The sequence below is a fragment of the Megalopta genalis genome, chromosome 6, assembly GCF_051020955.1.
Source record: "Megalopta genalis isolate 19385.01 chromosome 6, iyMegGena1_principal, whole genome shotgun sequence".
NCBI classification, from domain to species: domain Eukaryota; kingdom Metazoa; phylum Arthropoda; class Insecta; order Hymenoptera; family Halictidae; genus Megalopta; species Megalopta genalis.
Genome location: NC_135018.1, coordinates 428,039 through 446,976, shown reverse-complemented (window position 1 = coordinate 446,976; position 18,938 = coordinate 428,039). Strand labels below are relative to the sequence as shown.

General features: G+C 34.8%; 4 protein-coding genes, 1 long non-coding RNA gene and 1 other non-coding gene across 6 annotated transcripts; 2 read left to right on the top strand and 4 right to left on the bottom strand.

Moving 5' to 3' along the window:
* Positions 1-1,022: 1,022 nt before the first annotated feature.
* LOC143259683 (phenoloxidase 1-like) lies at positions 1,023-4,971 on the bottom strand. Its single transcript, XM_076522961.1, has 9 exons — positions 4,663-4,971; positions 4,280-4,472; positions 3,782-4,005; positions 3,413-3,615; positions 2,814-3,231; positions 2,471-2,599; positions 1,966-2,290; positions 1,638-1,870; positions 1,023-1,535 (listed from the first exon to the last, which is right to left on the bottom strand). The coding sequence occupies exons 1-9, from the start codon at positions 4,771-4,773 to the stop codon at positions 1,290-1,292; spliced, it is 2,082 nt and encodes a 693-aa protein (XP_076379076.1). The 5' UTR covers positions 4,774-4,971; the 3' UTR covers positions 1,023-1,289.
* Positions 4,972-6,906: 1,935 nt separating this feature from the next.
* On the top strand, positions 6,907-8,936 carry LOC117218472 (dynein regulatory complex subunit 2). Its single transcript, XM_076522966.1, has 6 exons — positions 6,907-7,210; positions 7,415-7,667; positions 7,749-7,963; positions 8,031-8,423; positions 8,497-8,607; positions 8,686-8,936. The coding sequence occupies exons 1-6, from the start codon at positions 7,067-7,069 to the stop codon at positions 8,878-8,880; spliced, it is 1,311 nt and encodes a 436-aa protein (XP_076379081.1). The 5' UTR covers positions 6,907-7,066; the 3' UTR covers positions 8,881-8,936.
* Positions 8,871-12,165, bottom strand: thoc5 (THO complex subunit 5). The gene is made up of 12 exons (XM_033467179.2): positions 11,894-12,165; positions 11,621-11,729; positions 11,429-11,560; positions 11,129-11,343; positions 10,980-11,055; positions 10,716-10,901; positions 10,509-10,641; positions 10,202-10,441; positions 10,032-10,134; positions 9,749-9,950; positions 9,361-9,655; positions 8,871-9,284 (listed from the first exon to the last, which is right to left on the bottom strand). Exons 2-12 carry the CDS (start codon positions 11,714-11,716, stop codon positions 8,968-8,970), a joined length of 1,995 nt encoding a protein of 664 aa, XP_033323070.2. The 5' UTR covers positions 11,717-11,729; positions 11,894-12,165; the 3' UTR covers positions 8,871-8,967.
* Positions 12,106-12,177, bottom strand: TRNAW-CCA (transfer RNA tryptophan (anticodon CCA)). Its single transcript has one exon. It is a non-coding gene; the product is annotated as a tRNA-Trp (tRNA).
* Positions 12,178-13,146: 969 nt separating this feature from the next.
* Positions 13,147-18,804, top strand: glu (structural maintenance of chromosomes 4-like protein gluon). The gene is made up of 8 exons (XM_033467763.2): positions 13,147-13,841; positions 13,907-14,098; positions 14,169-14,345; positions 14,490-14,782; positions 14,856-15,135; positions 15,226-15,822; positions 16,206-18,367; positions 18,508-18,804. Exons 1-8 carry the CDS (start codon positions 13,596-13,598, stop codon positions 18,656-18,658), a joined length of 4,098 nt encoding a protein of 1,365 aa, XP_033323654.2. The 5' UTR covers positions 13,147-13,595; the 3' UTR covers positions 18,659-18,804.
* Positions 15,840-18,930, bottom strand: LOC117219005 (uncharacterized). Its single transcript, XR_004489927.2, has 3 exons — positions 18,790-18,930; positions 16,196-16,358; positions 15,840-16,124 (listed from the first exon to the last, which is right to left on the bottom strand). It is a non-coding gene; the product is annotated as an uncharacterized LOC117219005 (long non-coding RNA).
* Positions 18,931-18,938: the final 8 nt, after the last annotated feature.

Genomic DNA, 18,938 nt, shown 5'->3' with positions numbered 1-18,938 from the left:
AGAGGATGACGGGAAGAGGAAGTGAAAAAGAAGAGGATGTGTAGTGAGTGAGTGTAGTGGGAAAGAAGAGGAAGGAACCAATTGTACATAATATTGTAAACATTGTAAACATTGTAAACATTGTAAAAATTGATAAAATATAAAAAAAATAAAAATAAAAAGATCACAAAAATAAAATAAAATTGCACGAGCATGGTTATTATCAGAGACCATGCTCAACATAAAATTACAAAAATATATTCAATCACATGAATAAAATAAAACTGTAAGAGCACGGGTTATCGATAAAAATTGTAAAACTAATTGTACATAATCGCATGAAATATACCATCTGATTTAATATAAATAAATAAAATAAGTAATTTAATATAAATAAATAAATAAATAAATAAATAAAAATATCGCCAGAATATAATAAAATTGTAAAGTACACGTTATATTAACAGTTAACAGATTGATATTAACGATGTAAATACCGTGAATAAATATCATACGAATTTCTGGAATTTATCATTAAATAATTTCATAATGTCATTTTGATTAGGAATCAAGTGGCGCGTCTTCTCGCCATAGTACAAACCCCACGAACTCGACGCATCTTTCAACTCAATTTTCACGAAGACAGAGCTTCGAGTAAAAAAATGTTATTCTTTCTTTTCGACTTATTTTTTTAATAAACAAAGAACAAAGATTTGTATACAGAAGAGCCTTACGATATCTTACTATTTCTACGATGCGGGAGAGCCGAATAAGATGTTTAACGATGACACTGTTTAATCGAGACATCTGAAAACGTTACGATGCGTGACTAAAAGATCGTTACAAGTAATTAAACGCATAGTTAATTTTTATTATATTCTTATATCATCTACGCCAGTCTTGATGTTTTTAACTGTTTTCTTTGAAATCGAAGCGCAGTCACAAAAGTGTTATTTAAACGAGATAAGTTGTTCGATGGTAGAACACATGGAAGTAAGGTGGGGAAAAAGTAGAACATTTTATATAAGGAAACGCATAGGTAATTCTTGTTATAGTTTTTTTTATTAATTACATCTTTTTTTGTATTTTTTAAGTATCCTGCTTAAAATATTTTCGATAACATAAAATATAAGCAAATAAAAGCTATAAAACCAAGAACACTGAGATAAAACATGAAACAAAAATTCATCATTCGTGTCCAACGATTCTTAAGATTTACCCGACGTTTCGTAGAACTGAATTGTATAGCTACGTTTTCGAAAATTCTCGAAAATAAGTAATCGAGAGACGTTGTTCTAGTAATTGTGTTATTAAACGAAGGTCAGCGTATTCCCAAGGCTTCCGGATCTGGCTCTAGGCACCACGTTGTCCGTGAACCTCACTAGTATTTCCGTGGTCGCCATATTTCCGGTGAGAAACTGTGGCAATGTTTCAACACCTGCTCGTGGTTGACGATCGAACGGATAACCCATGGGACGCGCGTCGGGATACTTCTTGTCTCTCAAGCCGCAAAAGCTGGCAGCATCCGTGCAACCGGTCGCCTCGTTCTGTTCAACCTACATATTGGAAAACAAGTTTTTTACTGTATCGTTTACCACGAGTTCGCGTTTCGCTACAGTTATCGGTATAATTAAAATTTTTACGCAAAGTATACGTACGGCGTCGCCGCTGTAATCCGACACCATAACGAAAAGTTCCATAGGGAAGCCCGCTTTGGTTCCTTTAGGCGCCAACATATGTTGCGGCCATCCGCATCCACAGAAATTGAAAAGTTCCAAGCTCTCGCCGCCCACCGGTCTGTTCTCGTCCAAGTTACGGAACGTCCTTTCAAAGGGTATAGTTACCGAAGAATCCGTTGATTTCTGCTCGATCGTGTTTAGTCCTGGCCGCACTATAATGTTACAAGCGATCGAATTAAGCGATCCATCTTGTGTATCATACGTGTGTATAAAAAATAACTAAACGCATAGAACGAAAGTGGCATACGTGTAACAGAGAATTTGTCCATCTCGATCATTAAATTCTTTTGTTGCTTGAAAGCGAAGGGTAGTCCACGCTCGTCTTCCTTCGGCGCGATGAAGATGCGCACCGTTCCCCGTTTCGGTTTGTTACCGCGATTGTTGATAATAATCGTGTACACGAAGTCCGTGTGATTCAGGTGAGTGAATTTAGCGAGCACTGCTCCGCGAGGTGTGAAATCGAGTCCTCGAGATAAGTCCACCACGCTTTGGGTCCAGAAGGTGTGCAAGACGTTGGTCTGCTCGTTCGTCGCTATTCTAACGCTGTCTACTTCGATGCCCGGATAATCCAACTGCAAACGCCACCAAGAGAAACGTTGGCAACGTAAATATTTGCTTATAAAACGTAAAAGAAGAAATCGAAGCTGTATAAACTTGTACAAATGACGCGGTCGAAGAAAACGGGTTTCAGAAATAACTCATAAAATGTAACTCATAAACGTGACAAGTTATAGATGTACGTATGTGCTGACCTCTTGGACAGTATACTCGGGCAGAGTGTTCTTATATTCCTGGAAAAGATCGTCGACGAAAGCGTGCCATCTATAGAATATGGGGTCCCTCATGGCAGTGGCAGAGTCACCCATGATACCGAAATTTTCCTGCGAACGATATAAAACGAAATTAACTCAAAGATTACCACTGAAATGATCATTTTTGTATGAAACAAGCGTTCGAGCAGTGGCGCAACTGCGATATTACATTGTATAAATTGTATTATCGACGATCGTAGTCTCATAAAACAAATTACTAGCGAAAACGTTGCAAAACGATCGCGATACAAGATTTATACATATTTCGATGAAATATATGTACCAAATAACGATGATCCGGATCATGGCAATAGGAGATAGCGACGTGGCCTAAATTGTGAACATCGCCGTACAGATTTGGATTCGGGGACAAGATGCTAGCTTCCATAATGTTCCCCAATATATTGATGCCGTCTTTTTGAGTCAAGGGTACGCGATCGCCCCTCGTATTAACCACTGCCCCGGTGTGAATAGCTTCGTATATACGATCGCGCCACCTCTCCAGATCTTGGATGTCGAAATCCAATTGATCCACCGGACGATTGATGTCCTTCAGAATGGCTCCGCCTGGGCGAGCAGGCCATGTACGGCCCGCAACGATGGAATCCAGTTTCGGGAAATAAGCTTCCAAAATCGGCTCGTGCCAATTAATGAACCGTTTCACGCGACCGAGCCGATTGCACAAACGCTCGCAGTTGTATCTGAAAGCGTAATAGACGAAACGTCGTTAACGTACGATCGTTCGAATCGATCGCCAGAATTTTTCACACGTTTATTAAACAGAACGGTTCGCCTAAAGCAAGCCGCCCTAAACTACTTTTGCAACTCTAACGCTGCGACGATTCTGTGAAAGAAACGTTAAAATAGTACTCGTAGACGTACCGCGCCATAATCTGTTGATGCATGTAATAGAAAAGTTCGCCGCGACGATCTTTGTTCACGATACTCATGTTGCCTTCGAATGGATAAACCAAATGCCAATGCCAGTGGTGCAGATTGATGCCAATGTCCTCTCTCCAGTATGCGACGCGATGTTCCTCGTCGAGGTCCGAGGCGGTGTAATCTCGGGGAATCTCGATTGGAATCTACGATCAAGGATCATTTTAACGAAACTCTTCGACCTGGATTTTCGTATGCATCGAACGATACCATCGGAATTGATCGGATTGAAAATACGAAGCATCGATTTTAAACAACGATTAATGCGGATACGTCTCGTAAAAATGTTTAGCGGACAATAAATCTCATTACCCTCGATCCTGTAGGTACGAGGTTGGCTTCCTCCTTGGCCCGCGTGAAAATTCCACCGTCGATATATTTATCCGGAAATACTTCGGTCAGCGGTGGTACCGGCAGATCCTTTGTATCTGGACGATGTAATATCGCTACGGAAAGAGCGTAAATAAACAAGTTCGGGTTGACGCGATCGCGGGAGTAAACTGCTACAGACAGAAAGTCCTCGTACGTCCTCATTCCTGTAAAATTGCAAATGATTAGATATAGGACGCGCAACGTATACTTTATAGTCGAATCGATTAAAACTAACTCGTATTCGTCGTATATAGAGGGGTGTAATTTCTGATTTTTAAGGTAAGATCAATTCTCGGGACAAACCGAAAGAGAATTTGATTTTTCCGTTATCAAAGTCTAGGAGCGAATTAAAAGCGCCGATCAACGAAGTTGTCGAAAAAATCGTGGTGCAAGTGGTAAAGCGTGAAGTAAGTGTAAGATACGTGGAAGACTACGAACCCATGAAAATTTCAATAAGCCGAGCTGCTAATTTTCGGTGCGCTGGAATGAACAGCGAAAAAGGCTCGCGCCGTCCTAATTGCATGGGGATGCTAAGATCCGGAAGGGAGATCTGTTTCACAGGAAGCTTCGACTCGGTTTCATCGGCGAAGCGGTTCAATACCTGCGTTGCTACCTGTCGATACCTGTCCGGCTAAGGAAATAGATACAAAAACACGTTATTGCGTGCCCGAAGTTACGCTTTATCAGCATTTTCCCAAAAATGTGTGAATTTACATTTTTAATCGATTAAAACATCGTTATTATTGGCACAAGGATTACGAGATCGAGGATGACGCTGAAAGAATAAATGTCGTTTTAAGGAATCGCATAGCAATACCTACCAAATAATCGGCTGGTATGTCGAAAGCAACCTTGCTGTCTCCCTTAGGTACGTAGACCGGCTCGGCGGGTCGATCGAACAGGTACAAAATACCCGATTTATCGTTCGCCATCTTTGCGAATTATTTCTGTTATTACAAACTCTGTAACGATCGCACGCCGCTAAAAATGTGTTGCCTACGCTGACACGAACGAAAGCTAATTGCTGAAAAATAAATACAACACGGTATTTATAGGAAAATAGCGCAGGATACGGCGGTCTCGGCATCGACCGCAAAATCCGGCATCTCTGTCCAAACTAAACGAAACTGAAGCCGATTACTGATATGTCATTTACAGTACTTCGTTCTTCGCATTTCCTGTTTTCGAAGGAAACGAATTATCATCGTACGCGGGTGATTGTAATCGTTTTTAATAACAGTTCACAGAACTCGTGCGCTAAACAAACGGTTTGCGATAGAACGATTTTATGCATTTATGGCAAAAACGAGTAGATGTATAGTTTGCCTAATGTAGAAGACCCATTTAATATAAACGAAAAATCTTTCGGATATTTACTCACGACACTATCGTACATCCTTCTAATAATATTGTTTATGCTACGATACGATGCTTTTGCGTTATTTTAGGAACGACATTACTCTAGTTTCTCTATTGGTCGAACGAAAAATCGTTGGTCCAATTATTATACATGCGACTAATGCATGTATATGGTTCTTGGAAAAATGAGTAGCTCGATACGATCGGAATTGATCTTAACTATGCAAAAGATCTTGTCGAACTGGAATTGTTTACGAAGCATGTAATAGTCGCAAGATACTCAATCTTGGCATATGTACGTAGGTAAGGTTGATCAACAGATCGATATCCATTACATAATATATCCATTACATTGTATAATATTAGCAAAAAAAGTATCCGACTGCATACGATTTCTAATAATATCTTATAGTGTTCTTACGCAATCGCATAGTAATCGATATAATAATAGTAACCCTATCGTTTGTTAATAGCCGTAATCGTAAGTCCAACTAAACTTGTCACATTTGTTGCTTTATGTATGCATACATATTGCTATACATGCTTATACGTGCTTTCGGCCTTATTTCTCAGAGAATCGGGACAAGATATAGATCGATTTGTAGCTAGAGATATTTTCTAGTGCGGCATAAAAATGGCATAATGGCATAAAAATGCTTGGATTTCATGGCTCGTATATCGTCAATTTTTAGCCTACATTTTAACATATATTATGGCATGTAATTTCGTCGAATTTCGTCGGTAACTTTATCAGTCACTCTACCTTATCGTGTCGCTACTGAAAATGGTGCACTGCACTATTGGAACTTGATACAATGGAGATTGATTGGAACTTGCACAATATCCGTTGCGTGTAAGTTTCAGTAACAAGTTACACGTATCCGGATCGAAATAGATATGACTCTTTATTCCTTCGATTCGAGGTCTTTTATAGTACCGAAAATTTTGGTGGATCCAGGGTAGAGTTTCACTTTTTCTTGTCGATACAAGATGCGTCATCTGGAGCAACAGGGTGTGCTTTCTTGGCGATACGGTGTGCGCCACCTGAGGATAAAAGATTCGTCTTCTCTATGATAAGAGATGAGCCTTCCTTGTAGATAAGGGATGAGTCTGCCTTGTAAATAAGGGAAGAGTCTTCTTTGTAGATAAGGGATACGTCAATTGGTGACACGAGATGCTCGCTGTTTATTCCGCCTATTTGTGTAGACTGTTTGACATTGACAGGTGTCTTTGATAAAATTTCTTCAAATATTTCATTATTTTCGTCTGCTCTCGATTTCTTTCCGCCTAGAATTAAAGCAAAGAAACTTCACAACTGGAATAAACGTTGCAATACCGATTACTTATATTCATGTTACACACCTTTTAATCTGTTTCATGAAATTAATTAGCTCGACACACAACAGTAATAAATTAAGAAATAAATATCCATTTTTAAATGATTCGTCTCAAGACTGTCGAATACAAGTTTAAGTGAAAAATGAGCTGGACTATTATCGTATGGTATCGAAAGAAAATCATTACGGAAGTCATATTTGCAAATTAAACGATCAATAACATTGTTAAAAAGGAATTAATTGATATAAGAAATTATTATTTTCGTATTGGCGTTGCGATTATACATAAATAATATTCTCCTGTTGCAAGCTGTTCCTATTCGAAGTAGATGTATTTGTATTTTGTATTGATCAAACGTGGCAGTACCTCTGAAGTGAAGGATGCATATGGTTCGGAAAGAGTGATTAAGAATACAATTGACCCGATATCATTTAGGATAAATCAATTTCGTTCGAACTGTGTTTGTTATACATCGTGAAGTATTTTATTTTATTATCGACGAAGTGCCTCCAACAAAATAAAATCGAAATGATGAAACAACGAAAAAGTAATAGAAGTAGTAAACTTGCTCGAATGAGCGAAGAGGAACGGGCTCGTTATATGCAACATCGTGCTGAATTTGAACTAGAAGCTCGAAGGCGTAAACAACAATTAATTGCAACATACATTAAAGTACAAGACTTAGTGACTTAGTGCCGCATACATAGATCTTTTTCAAATTCTGTAGTTGCGTGGAAATAAACGTGAAATAAACAAGAATGATATATTTCGCGTACTTTCAATTTGACAAATCATTTAACGTATCAAATAAATATTCATTCGATATTCGTATTATTTTGCACGCAGTATTTACAGATAGAAATTATATCGTTACAGAATAAATTAATACACGAGAAAGCGTTTTCGAAATTGAATACTGCGAAAATCAATGAAACATGGAGACTCGTTTTGAGACAAATAAAATGCAAAGAAATTTATGACAAGGTGAAACATCTTTCCGAATCCTTCGATAGAATTATAAATTTAAAGGACAGAACAATTTGCCAATTGCAAAGGGAATTGGAAGTAACGGATCAAGATCACAGAAAACTGCAAGAAGCTCATATCGAGTTGATAAATGATATAATCGGTATTCTTCAAACTTACGCTTGGATTTTAGTGCTCCAATATATCAATGATTTGTAACATGATCAATCTTTTCTTCGTATAGGAAAATACAAACAAAAGTTGCAGTACTTGCACGATATATTCAAATTGAATGATAATAAGTCGAATGCATTGGAATTAGAATGTTTGAAAAGTAAAATGGAACAAGTCTATAAGGAAATGCAGTCTAATTTAGTCAATAAAATTGGAAAGTTGGAGGAAGATAAACTTACAGCAAAGACAAGACACGTTATTAACATTCGTAATATTTTAATTTTGGTAATGCCACAAATGTAGTTCGTAATTACATTTTAAAGAACCGATAATAGATTTTATTGTGTATTAGGAAGAAGACGAAATGTCGAATCTGTTACGTATATCATCTGAAAACATAGAACATCTTTGGGAACAATTGAATGGAACGTTTGTCGAATATGAAAGAGTTACTATGAATAAAAAAAAGCAGTATGAATATTTAAAGAAACAAGACAGTATCTATCAACAATGCATACTACAATATCCAAAAATACATTTGCAATTGCAAAATGCTGCTGAAAGTTTAAAATATAATATACAGATCTTATCGTTAAAAAGAGACGATCGAGTTGGAAACCTTAAAAGGAAAAATTCATACATGAAGAAAAGATCAAAAGACATGAAGCAGTGTTTTACTGCAGCTCAAGCTATAGACTTTGTACAATTAAAGAAACTGACTGTCTTTAGTAATGATGCAATAAAGGTTACACAGTATATATTTTTCTTCGCAATATGCCACAATATTCAAATTATACGTTCTATAATTTTATTTTTAGAATTTGCGGAAGAGTGAGCAAAGAAGTTCTAACATTCTCGAAATAATGAAAATATGCTCTAATTTGGAATCATTTCTCGTTAATTTTAGGAATTATTTCATAGAAGGCGAGGTAAGACTTTCTACGCTATTATTATAAGGTATAATAAAAATGTTTCGATAATACTTTAAAAAAGAAAAAATGTTATAGGATCCTAATTCGCATGAAAAAATTGATAAATTTTGGGAAAAGTATAATGACGCGGCAGCGAACAATATTTTTCTAAGGAAGAAATGCAAAAAACTTAGTGTAGAAAACAGAAGGTTAAGATACAAGTTACAAGCCCACGTTGTAACAATTTCTGGAGTACCTGAAATATATTTAAATGCTTCAACTTCGGTTTGAGAAATCTTTTTATACTGACATATACATTAGAATATAAAATATTTCATACAATATTATGTACTTATGTGTTATTTATATCATAGCAAATTAACGATGAATGAAAATTCCACCTCCTAATTCTAAATATTTGTAAGGTCTTGCACGAGTACGACCTTTCATAGGATGAAAGAAAATTTTTTCTTTCGGTACTATATTTTCTGTTTCTACATAAATATCGAAACAAGCTCTTAGCCGTTGCAATTGCGCAGATAAGGTGGGCGGTTTTGTCCACATAACGTTCACTTCTCTTTCAATGTCTCGTAGAATGTCGACAGCAACTGGTACCGTAGGATGTATACTTATATCAAATATTGCCGCAATCTTTGGATAATCAGGTTTTATAGCAATTCTTGCTGTTAATTCATCTGGAATGAATATATCTCTCGTTAATAAAATACTGAAATAAAAATTTTAATATAAAATAAGTTTTAAATATCTTACTGTTTCCACGTCGAAGGACAGCTTCATAAAATATGTCTAATGACGTCACTAAACCCTGTTGCTGAAGAGCAGAATTCGTAGAAGTAGAATAAACGTTCCAAGATATTGTTGTAAATTTTTGTAGTGTTGTATTAACTTTTTGTGGTAAAGTGTCATTTGTAATAGCAAGAAGAGATAAATTTCCAGATTCTAACTGTCGGATCTCCATGCATAATTCCAATCTAGCTTTTAAACGTCTTTTAATCTCTCTCAGTACACTTTCAACACTATCTTGAGCTATTTCGCAACTTGTAACCTAAAATCATATTTAAATAACTTTATAATTTGGAACATTTTCAAATCATAAAATACATATTGTAAAATACGTATACTACAAAAAATATTATACCTTCTGTTCACGGGAATCGGGTGATATGAAATTCAGACCAGCCATCCTTTGTGCCCATTTGTATGGAATTCCCAATCCGAGCGATGAAAAATTACCCAAATTATATCGACTTAGTTGATAATAATTAGCTGGGTTTGGACTTTCTAATCCTAAATCTCTTGGATACAATTCTCTTAAAATTGATTCTGATACAAGCATATCTCTGCAAAATGAATATACAAATTTTTGAAAGGATATAAATATAACCAACATATATTTATTTATGTATAAAGAAATATCATACCCAGTACTATTGCTTCCAACGCCTTCGGTTTTCAATTTTGATTCTACTGTAACTACTTTCAGAAACATTATGTAAAAGAACTGTAATGTCAATTTTGTTTCATCTGAAAATATTAATGTTTTAAAATAATTTACATTTACTTATGAATATGCATTATTATCAAAACTCACTTTTTAATTTAATAACTATTTTCACATGTAAGGGATGCCTTTGAAGCAGCCTTAATCTTTTTTCTTCTTGTCTAGCTTCCCTAGATAATCTATGGTGTCTCTTTTTATGGATATGCGTTTCTTCTGTAATACTTTCAGATAATGTTTCAGGATCTGAATCAGATTCTTGTAATCCTTCCTGATTATTTGCACGCTTCGCTTCTTCCTCGTCGCCTTCGATTTTTACAATTATGGTACTGTCTGTAGAAAAATTTATATAAAAATAATGAATAATATGTAAGCAAAAGTTTAGCAATATGAAACGTACCATATGCATCTCTATATGCTGATGCTTTTGCATGAAGAACATATAATGGTGATGCAAGTAATGTTGCTTTGTGATGCTCTTGCCTGATTCTATCCAATGGTAACCCAAGACTTTCTTGGAGCGGTTTACTAGCCTAAAATATAAAATAGTTATTTTTTGTTCTCTATATATTCGAGACTACTGTAATAGATAATGAGAGCTTATTACTTCTAATATCGAATAAAGTTGTGGTGCCAGATTGTCGAGTCGTGATTGTTTAGATTCTATGTTTAATGCTACTGCTTTTTTACTTTCCGTTAATTCGTCGCATAAAGCAGCAAGTTGTTTTCTTTGCGTTAATTCCCACTCCAAACGAGCCAGTCTCAGCTGATGCGGATTATGTTTTGCAATATCCTAAAAATATTAATTTATAGCATTATAGAAACAAGAATAATACATCTTATTATAAACTGTTTTACTATTCACACTTACAGGTCTAGAAATACTTTCAGGAGCTTCTTTATAAAATTCTTCCTCTGGTACAAGTTGTATCAGTTCATCTTTAGACCTAAGCATAATCATATTAATTTTATATACAAATTACATTTTCAAAAGAAAATCAGATACTAGAAAATATTTACTTAAACTGAAGACATTTAAGAACTTCCTTCTTTAAGTGCATCACTTCGTACAATAAATTCTGTAAATGCAAATGTCTACTGTCAACACTACTTTTCGAAGACATCAGAGAATCTCTTGCAAATTTTGTTCGAAACTTTTCCATTCTATTTAGTTTCTTAAGTTCAATGAATGATAAGGATGTTTGAATTTGAAGTTCGCGTATTTCTTCTTTGGCCTGAAAAAAAATGAAATTGTGAAGTTCAATATAAATCAAACTGATACAGAAATTATAAGTCTCCGATATAAGTATAAACAATTACATCTCCACTCATTTTTAGTTTTGCTATTTTATTCATAGCTTTACGTATATCGTCACAAGTTGATAAGAAGCTTTCAGAATCATTTTCTGACAATCTTTCTGTGGCCTCTTTTTCTTCATAACTGATTATAGCCTAAACATAAAAATATATTTTAATTAGATACGATAAAAAATCAGTTAAAATCATACATACCTTATACGTATCACCATCTTTAAGAGACATTCCAGAATTCCCACTAACTGACTTTCTTCTTTTCTTTGGATTCTCGGAATCAGTTTCTTTACCCATTCTATTTACAAACCTTAAAATATACAAAAAATTGTAAATGGGAGAGATTTATAATTTGACATAATACCTTCGTACAAAGAAAGGAATGTAATACAGAATTTATACAACTTAATAACTTAATCAAAATAAATATTATAACTGTGTATGATCACTTCTTTATATAAAATATAATATTACCTTAAAATTCTGTTACACGTCCATGTTGCATTTTAACCCACGCCAATACAAACTGGTATACCGGTGAGGTTATGTTTCTTCTATCTACAATTTCCAAAATATTCGCTTATTATTACAGGCTATATTTATAATTATTTTTGTTTGAATGTGTGACACTAATTTATAGAATATTTTTTAAATTTCTAATTGAAAAGCAAAAAACAAAAAAACATTGACCCCGACGTGATTTGAACACGCAACCTTCTGATCTGGAGTCAGACGCGCTACCGTTGCGCCACGGAGTCTTCACACAAAATTCTTTTAATATGAAATTTCTTTTCTTACATGTTTAGTTCAGAAAATGTGAGTAGTCTCATTTTTTTAAATTTAGAGGTCCATTCACGACATTTATTATATTAATAATACAGTATATTTGTTTATTGACCAAATTCTTATCGAAACCATGGATGCTTGTATTCTGAAATTAGATAATAATTAACATACTATTGACATACTATTTTCATTATACTATTTCTATAATTAAACACACTCTCATATTTATAAGAACATTTATATTTGCTTTTTGTGTAGATTTAGTGGAATTTGTAATGAATACTTTTAGAAATAAAACATGTTAAATTATAAGTTTTGAATCTTCTTTCAGCTTCCGTTCCTGTCCTTTCTTCTCGGCAAATAGGAAAATTGGGGTCCTCCAACTGGACGTTGATTCGTCGGATGGTCCGTCTTCCGGTTTGCAGCTCGATGATGAACTCAGGAACTTAAACGAGAGAGAAGTCTGAGATTTAGGGAAGACCGAGGATTTAGGGCTTTCTGTCCTGAAGGGCTCAGAGTTTCTACTCTGTCTACATAAAATTGGAGAAGATCTTTCAAGAGGCTATGTGATTTCTGCATTCTCCAATTAGCCTCGCCAACAAAACTGTTATCGAGGAGTTTCATGGGAACTCTCTCTCTCTCTCTCTCTCTCTCTCTCTCTCTCTCTCTCTCTTTCTCTCTCTCTCTCTTTCTCTCTCTCTCACTCTCTCTCGTTATTTCTCTATCTCTTCTAAGCTATTCCGTCTGGATGAAAATATACATAAGCTATGAAATATACAATTATGACCATAATATCGTATTTTATTTTAGAATTTCTCTCTTACCACTATTTGTCGGAGATTATAGTACGGTGTAGCGCCATCGTAATTCGTACCTATGTTCACGTGGTCACGCAACACATATACATATGTCTCTATGTTTGTTTATATAATACATGCCTGTACGTTATATACGTTAACTTTGAATTTGAATTCGAGTAAGCGTCTGTTATTTCTTTTGTTTTTTTGTTTAATGTCGCATAAACTAGATGTTCATTAATGACCAATAACTGAAGTAGTTGAAGTAATTGAATCAAGAAAAGGAACAAAAAAACAAGTTTGTTAACGATAACGTGGTGTTAACAGTAGCTTGTTAAATAAGTTGAATTCCTCTAGAACTGACGAAGTTTATCTTATACAAGATATAAAAAATAAAAACTAAAATTACAATTTTCTACATAATTTCATAAACAGTGTTGTGATAAAATGTATTACACATAAACATAAGTCATGATTGTCAAGCAATGTATATTTCTCTCTAACCTCTAATTAATTATTTTTACTTTCTTTATATTTGTCTGACACAAATTGTGTAATGTGAGTAAAAAATATATCTTATATTTAACATTAAAATGGCTGAAGTTAGTGGACGTGGTCAAAATAAAAATAATAATGAAATGGAAGTTGATGAAGAAAATGCTACTATCGATACGGATGAAGAAGGTGGACTTAAAATAGGTGACGATATATACATTCCACCACCTATCACAGCATTTCATGAAATTGATGTTAATGGTCCTAGACTTATGATTATAAAGATTGTGAATGAAAACTTTAAAAGTTACGGTGGTACACAAACTATTGGACCATTCCATAAGGCAAGTCGTAGAAGTTTCTATGAAAAAGTGTGTATCGACTAATATTTGAATTTTCTTTTCTTTAGTGTTTTTCAGCAATTGTTGGCCCCAATGGTAGTGGCAAAAGTAATGCCATAGATTCAATGTTATTTGTATTTGGATATAGAGCTAGTAAAATTCGGTCAAAGAAGCTATCGGTTTTGATACATAATTCTAGCGAACGTCAGAATATCAATAGCTGTACCGTATCTGTACACTTTCAGCAAATCATTGATAAAGTATGTTATTCATTAGATCACATTCTACTTAAATGAAAATGTTTTCTAGGATATAAATATTTTGTTATAGCCTGGGTCAGATTATGATGTTGTGCCTAACAGCGAGTTTAGCGTATCGAGGACAGCATTTAAAGATAATTCTTCACACTATGAACTTAATAGGAAAAGGGTGCAATTCAAGGAGATCTCAAAGCTTTTGAAGTCCTACGGTGTGGATTTAGATCATAATCGTTTTCTAATCTTACAGGTATGAAATGCAATGTTATTGCATTATTATTTTTTGGTAATTTATAAATACTGTGATATATATAATATGAGAATATTCTGTAGTCTTAGTTCACACCAACTTTATATTTTATTGTAATTGCTTTCCATTGAACTATTATGTTAGGGAGAAGTTGAGCAGATAGCAATGATGAAACCTAAAGCACAGAATGAAAATGATACAGGTATGCTTGAATTTTTGGAGGATATAATTGGGACAGCACGTTATAAGATACCGTTAGAAAAATTATCAGAGAAGGTAGAAATGCTGTCAGAATACAGACTTGAAAAGTTGAACCGTTTGAGAATTGTTGAAAAAGAGAAAGCAGCTCTGGAGGAACCTATGCAAGAAGCAGTGCAATATTTAGAATTGGAAAACACAATAACACAGATACAACATCAACTTTTCTATTATAAGAGGTAATTTGTTAGTTCTTATATACAATTTGTTTTATAAAAAGATTTTACTACATTAGAAAATTGGTTTTGGTAGATTTCAAACCATGAAAAAATTAGAACAACGAGAAAATAAAGCTAATGAATTAGATAAAGATATTGCAAATCTTGTAAATGAAATGAAAGAAGTTCACGAAGAAAAGAATAAGCAAAATAAAATAATTGACGAAAAAAGCAAGAAATGGGATAACTTGCAACAGAAAAAAGATGAAATTTCAACTCAGTTTAATAGCATTCGCAAACACGATGAATCACTCCATGCCGAATTAGTGGAGACTAATAAACGTCGGAAAACTAACATCGCAACATTAAAATCAGTAAGCTATGCAACTGCACTTTCTACAACGAAGAAGTTGAAATATGTAGGATTTAGATTAAATAATTCAATTATTAAATGTTATTTATAGGAAAAATCGAAATTAGATGAACTCAGTTCTATACCTGATAAAAGCAAAAAAGGTATTCAGGAATGTGAACATCTTATTGAAATTCACATAAAAAAGAAAGAACACGAAGAATCGGTATTTGAAAAATTAATGATCGGCTTGCGCGAGAAAACTGAACCATTATTAAATGAACGTTCTGCACTGGAAAAGGAATTAATATCTCTAAGAAAAAATGTTGACGAAGCTCAAGCAGCTTTCAATATTGCCAAATCTGAATATGAATTATATATTTCCGTAGAGGCAACAGAAAGAGAAAAACTAAAAAAGTTGCAAGATTCTTTAAAATTAACAATAGATACTTTAGCGGACAAAGAGCGTCAGTTGAAGAATTTAGAAGAAAAAATTCCGAGTAGTCAACGAAATTTGACACAAGCGCAACATGCTTTGGAAAAAATAAAGCAGAAAGAGATCGAAGAGACTACAAAATTGAAGCGTATGAGAATATCCTTTGAAGAACAAAAATGCGCGATGCAAGCAAGTAAATCAAGAAATAGAATCATAGATAGTTTAATGCGGGAAAAAAGGGAAGGAAGACTTACTGGTGTATTTGGCAGATTGGTAAGGAAATAGACAAATTATGTTTTTCACGTATAAAGCCATTTTTATTCGTAACATGTTCAACGATAAACATTATGGAATAATTGAAATCATTGACATTCTAAAACATACTAGATCCTTTTTAACATTTTTTGAACCAGGAGAAATATTTTGGTCCCTATACGACAGGTATCTTAAATAATTTCTATTGAACTTTCTGAACAACAAAGATGCCTGTCATAAAGCAGACATCAACCAGATTTCTCCCGTCTCGTATATCATCCTCCAAAACTTAATTAAATAGAAGTGTCCAATGCTAAAACCTATTGTTTATTTAGTTATGTTGGCCCCTGCCAAAGTTTAATAAATTTTTGTAATACTTGATCCTACTAACCTATACGTAGGGTGACCTTGGAGCCATAGATGGAAAATATGACGTCGCGATATCAACAGCTTGTGGTCCTTTGGACAATATTGTAGTTGACACAGTGTCGACAGCTCAAGCATGCATATCATTTTTACGTAAAAATGATATAGGACGTGCAACGTTTATCGCTCTGGAAAAACAGCAACGTTTGTTAGAACGATCCAGACAAAAAATACAAACACCTGAAAATGTGCCGAGACTGTTTGATCTGATACGTGTCGAAGATGAGAGGGTATTGCCGGCGTTCTATTATGGATTGCAAGATACATTAGTAGCAGATAATTTAGATCAAGCAACGCGTATCGCGTACGGTCACAGACGTTTTAGAGTCGTTACACTGAAGGGTGAATTAATTGAACTGTCAGGTACAATGAGTGGTGGAGGAAGAACAGTGTTGAAGGGTAGAATGGGGCAAAAGGTTTTAAGGAACGAATTATCTGCAGTCGAAATTGAAAAACTGCAAGCAAATTTAGACAAAATACATACAGAGTGCGCTAATATCAGGGCCGAACATCAATCTTTAGAAAATCAGATTCACAGTTTGAATGTAGATTTGAAAGATATGATTGTTGAGAAAGAAAAATTGTGTATCCAAGTTCAAACATTGCGAGAGCAGGAACCATCCTTGCGACGGCAACTGAAAATTCAAGAGCAAAAAGTTGCAGAATCAGTTGTAGATCCAAAAAAGGTTGAACAGCTGAAAAAAGGGACGAACGCGGCTGAAAAATCTTTGGAGAAAGTGAAAGGGAATTCAACGTCTGTTGAATCTGAAGTACAGCGTATCAATAGAAAAATAGAGGAAATTTCGGGAAGTCGTGTAAAAGATCAGCAAAAGGTCATATCCAACTGCAACAATACGATTGAAAAAGCTAAAGCAGAGATTTGCAAGTTGCAGGTTGCAATGAAAACATCAGAAAGGAATGTGAAGAAAGTCGAACAACGCATAAGTAATCTTGAAACTGACGTACAAACTTGCGAGCAAAGACTTCGTGATATTCAAAAAGAGAAGGAAGAATTAGAGGTACAGGCGAAACAGTACCTACAGGAAATCAATGAGCTTGACGAAGCTCTTGTGGAAAGAGACACAGCTATGTCATCTTTCAAAGAAGAATTGAACGCTTTGCAAGCGCGGGAGAACAAAATGAGAGCCGTTAAAATCGATTTAGATCAACGAATGAAAGAATGTAAAAGTGAAATAAAAGCGTTAAAACAACAAATTCCAGAGTATACGCGACGAATTGCCGAATTAAAGCTTCAAGCTATACCTGGAGAAGAATTAATGGTACTGGAGGAATTAACCGATGAACAACTTAGCGAGCTGGATGAGAATACCCTTCTACATGACATGCAAAAAGCTACGAAGAAATTACCGAGCGATATTCCAAATATGCAGGTTATCGCGGACTATAAAGAGAAAGATGCACTGTATTTGCAACGTGCAGCGGATTTGGAGAAAATCACTGGGGACCGTAACAAAATGCGAGATATTTACGAAACTGCAAGACGTCGTAGAATACAAGAGTTTCTTGCTGGTTTCACTATAATTACAGATAAGCTAAAGGAAATGTATCAAATGATCACGTTGGGTGGTGACGCAGAATTGGAGTTGGTCGATTCCTTGGATCCTTTTAGCGAAGGAATCGCTTTTAGCGTAAGACCGCCTAAGAAATCCTGGAAAAATATTTGCAATCTCAGCGGTGGTGAAAAGACTTTGAGCTCCTTGGCTCTGGTGTTTGCACTGCATCACTATAAACCGACTCCCCTCTATTTTATGGATGAAATCGATGCTGCTTTAGATTTTAAAAACGTCTCGATTGTTGGAAACTACATCAAGGAAAGAACGAAAAATGCACAATTCATAATAATATCGTTGAGATCGAACATGTTTGAGCTAGCGGACTATCTCGTCGGGATATATAAAACGTACAATTGCACGCACAGTGTTAACATGGATTTAAGAAAATATTACGAAAAAAATAATATCGCGCCTCCAACACAAATTACCTCGAAAAACATTTATTCTAGTCAAGTACAGAAATTCAGCCTTCAGAGTCAGGTTAAGGAGAAAAGTATGACACAACAGACAGATAATGCTAAAACTCCAGAAAAAAATCAAGAGAATAGAGACAATACTTTCAAGTAAGTTAAAAGTAAAATCACTAGAAAATTCATATTTTTAACCGAGCTTTTGCCGGTTTAGTTTAACGGGAGCAATTTTATTTTCTTGTCTTTTTACCGTGAAAAAAAGGTTTAATTCTGAATCTATGGGATTTTTTTAGTTCGCTTACATTGGGATTGTGCCCAACACCGCAGAAGACACCTGCACAAAAACGGGTACATCCTGCAAATGATGAAGAAAACGCAGACAATCGGGCTGTCGGTACGAATTCGGCGAAAAAGAAAGATGCGATAAAAAAGCGAAGAATATAAAAAGTGTAAAGTTAATCAAATATATAAAGATATAATTCGTAAAGGATGTACAATATTTTTATGTAAATTTAACGTATGTATTAAAGTAAACTACATATATAACATATGTAATTCTACTATTAAATTCTTACCAAATTTTAACGATACTTTTTCGTTCTGATTGTAAAAACTTCCGATCCCACATCGACTTTTACCTGCCTAGAAGTATTTTAAATCCCGGGCTTACCGATCAATTTTATCGATATCCATTTTCACTATTCTTTTTTTGTGCGAAGTCTGT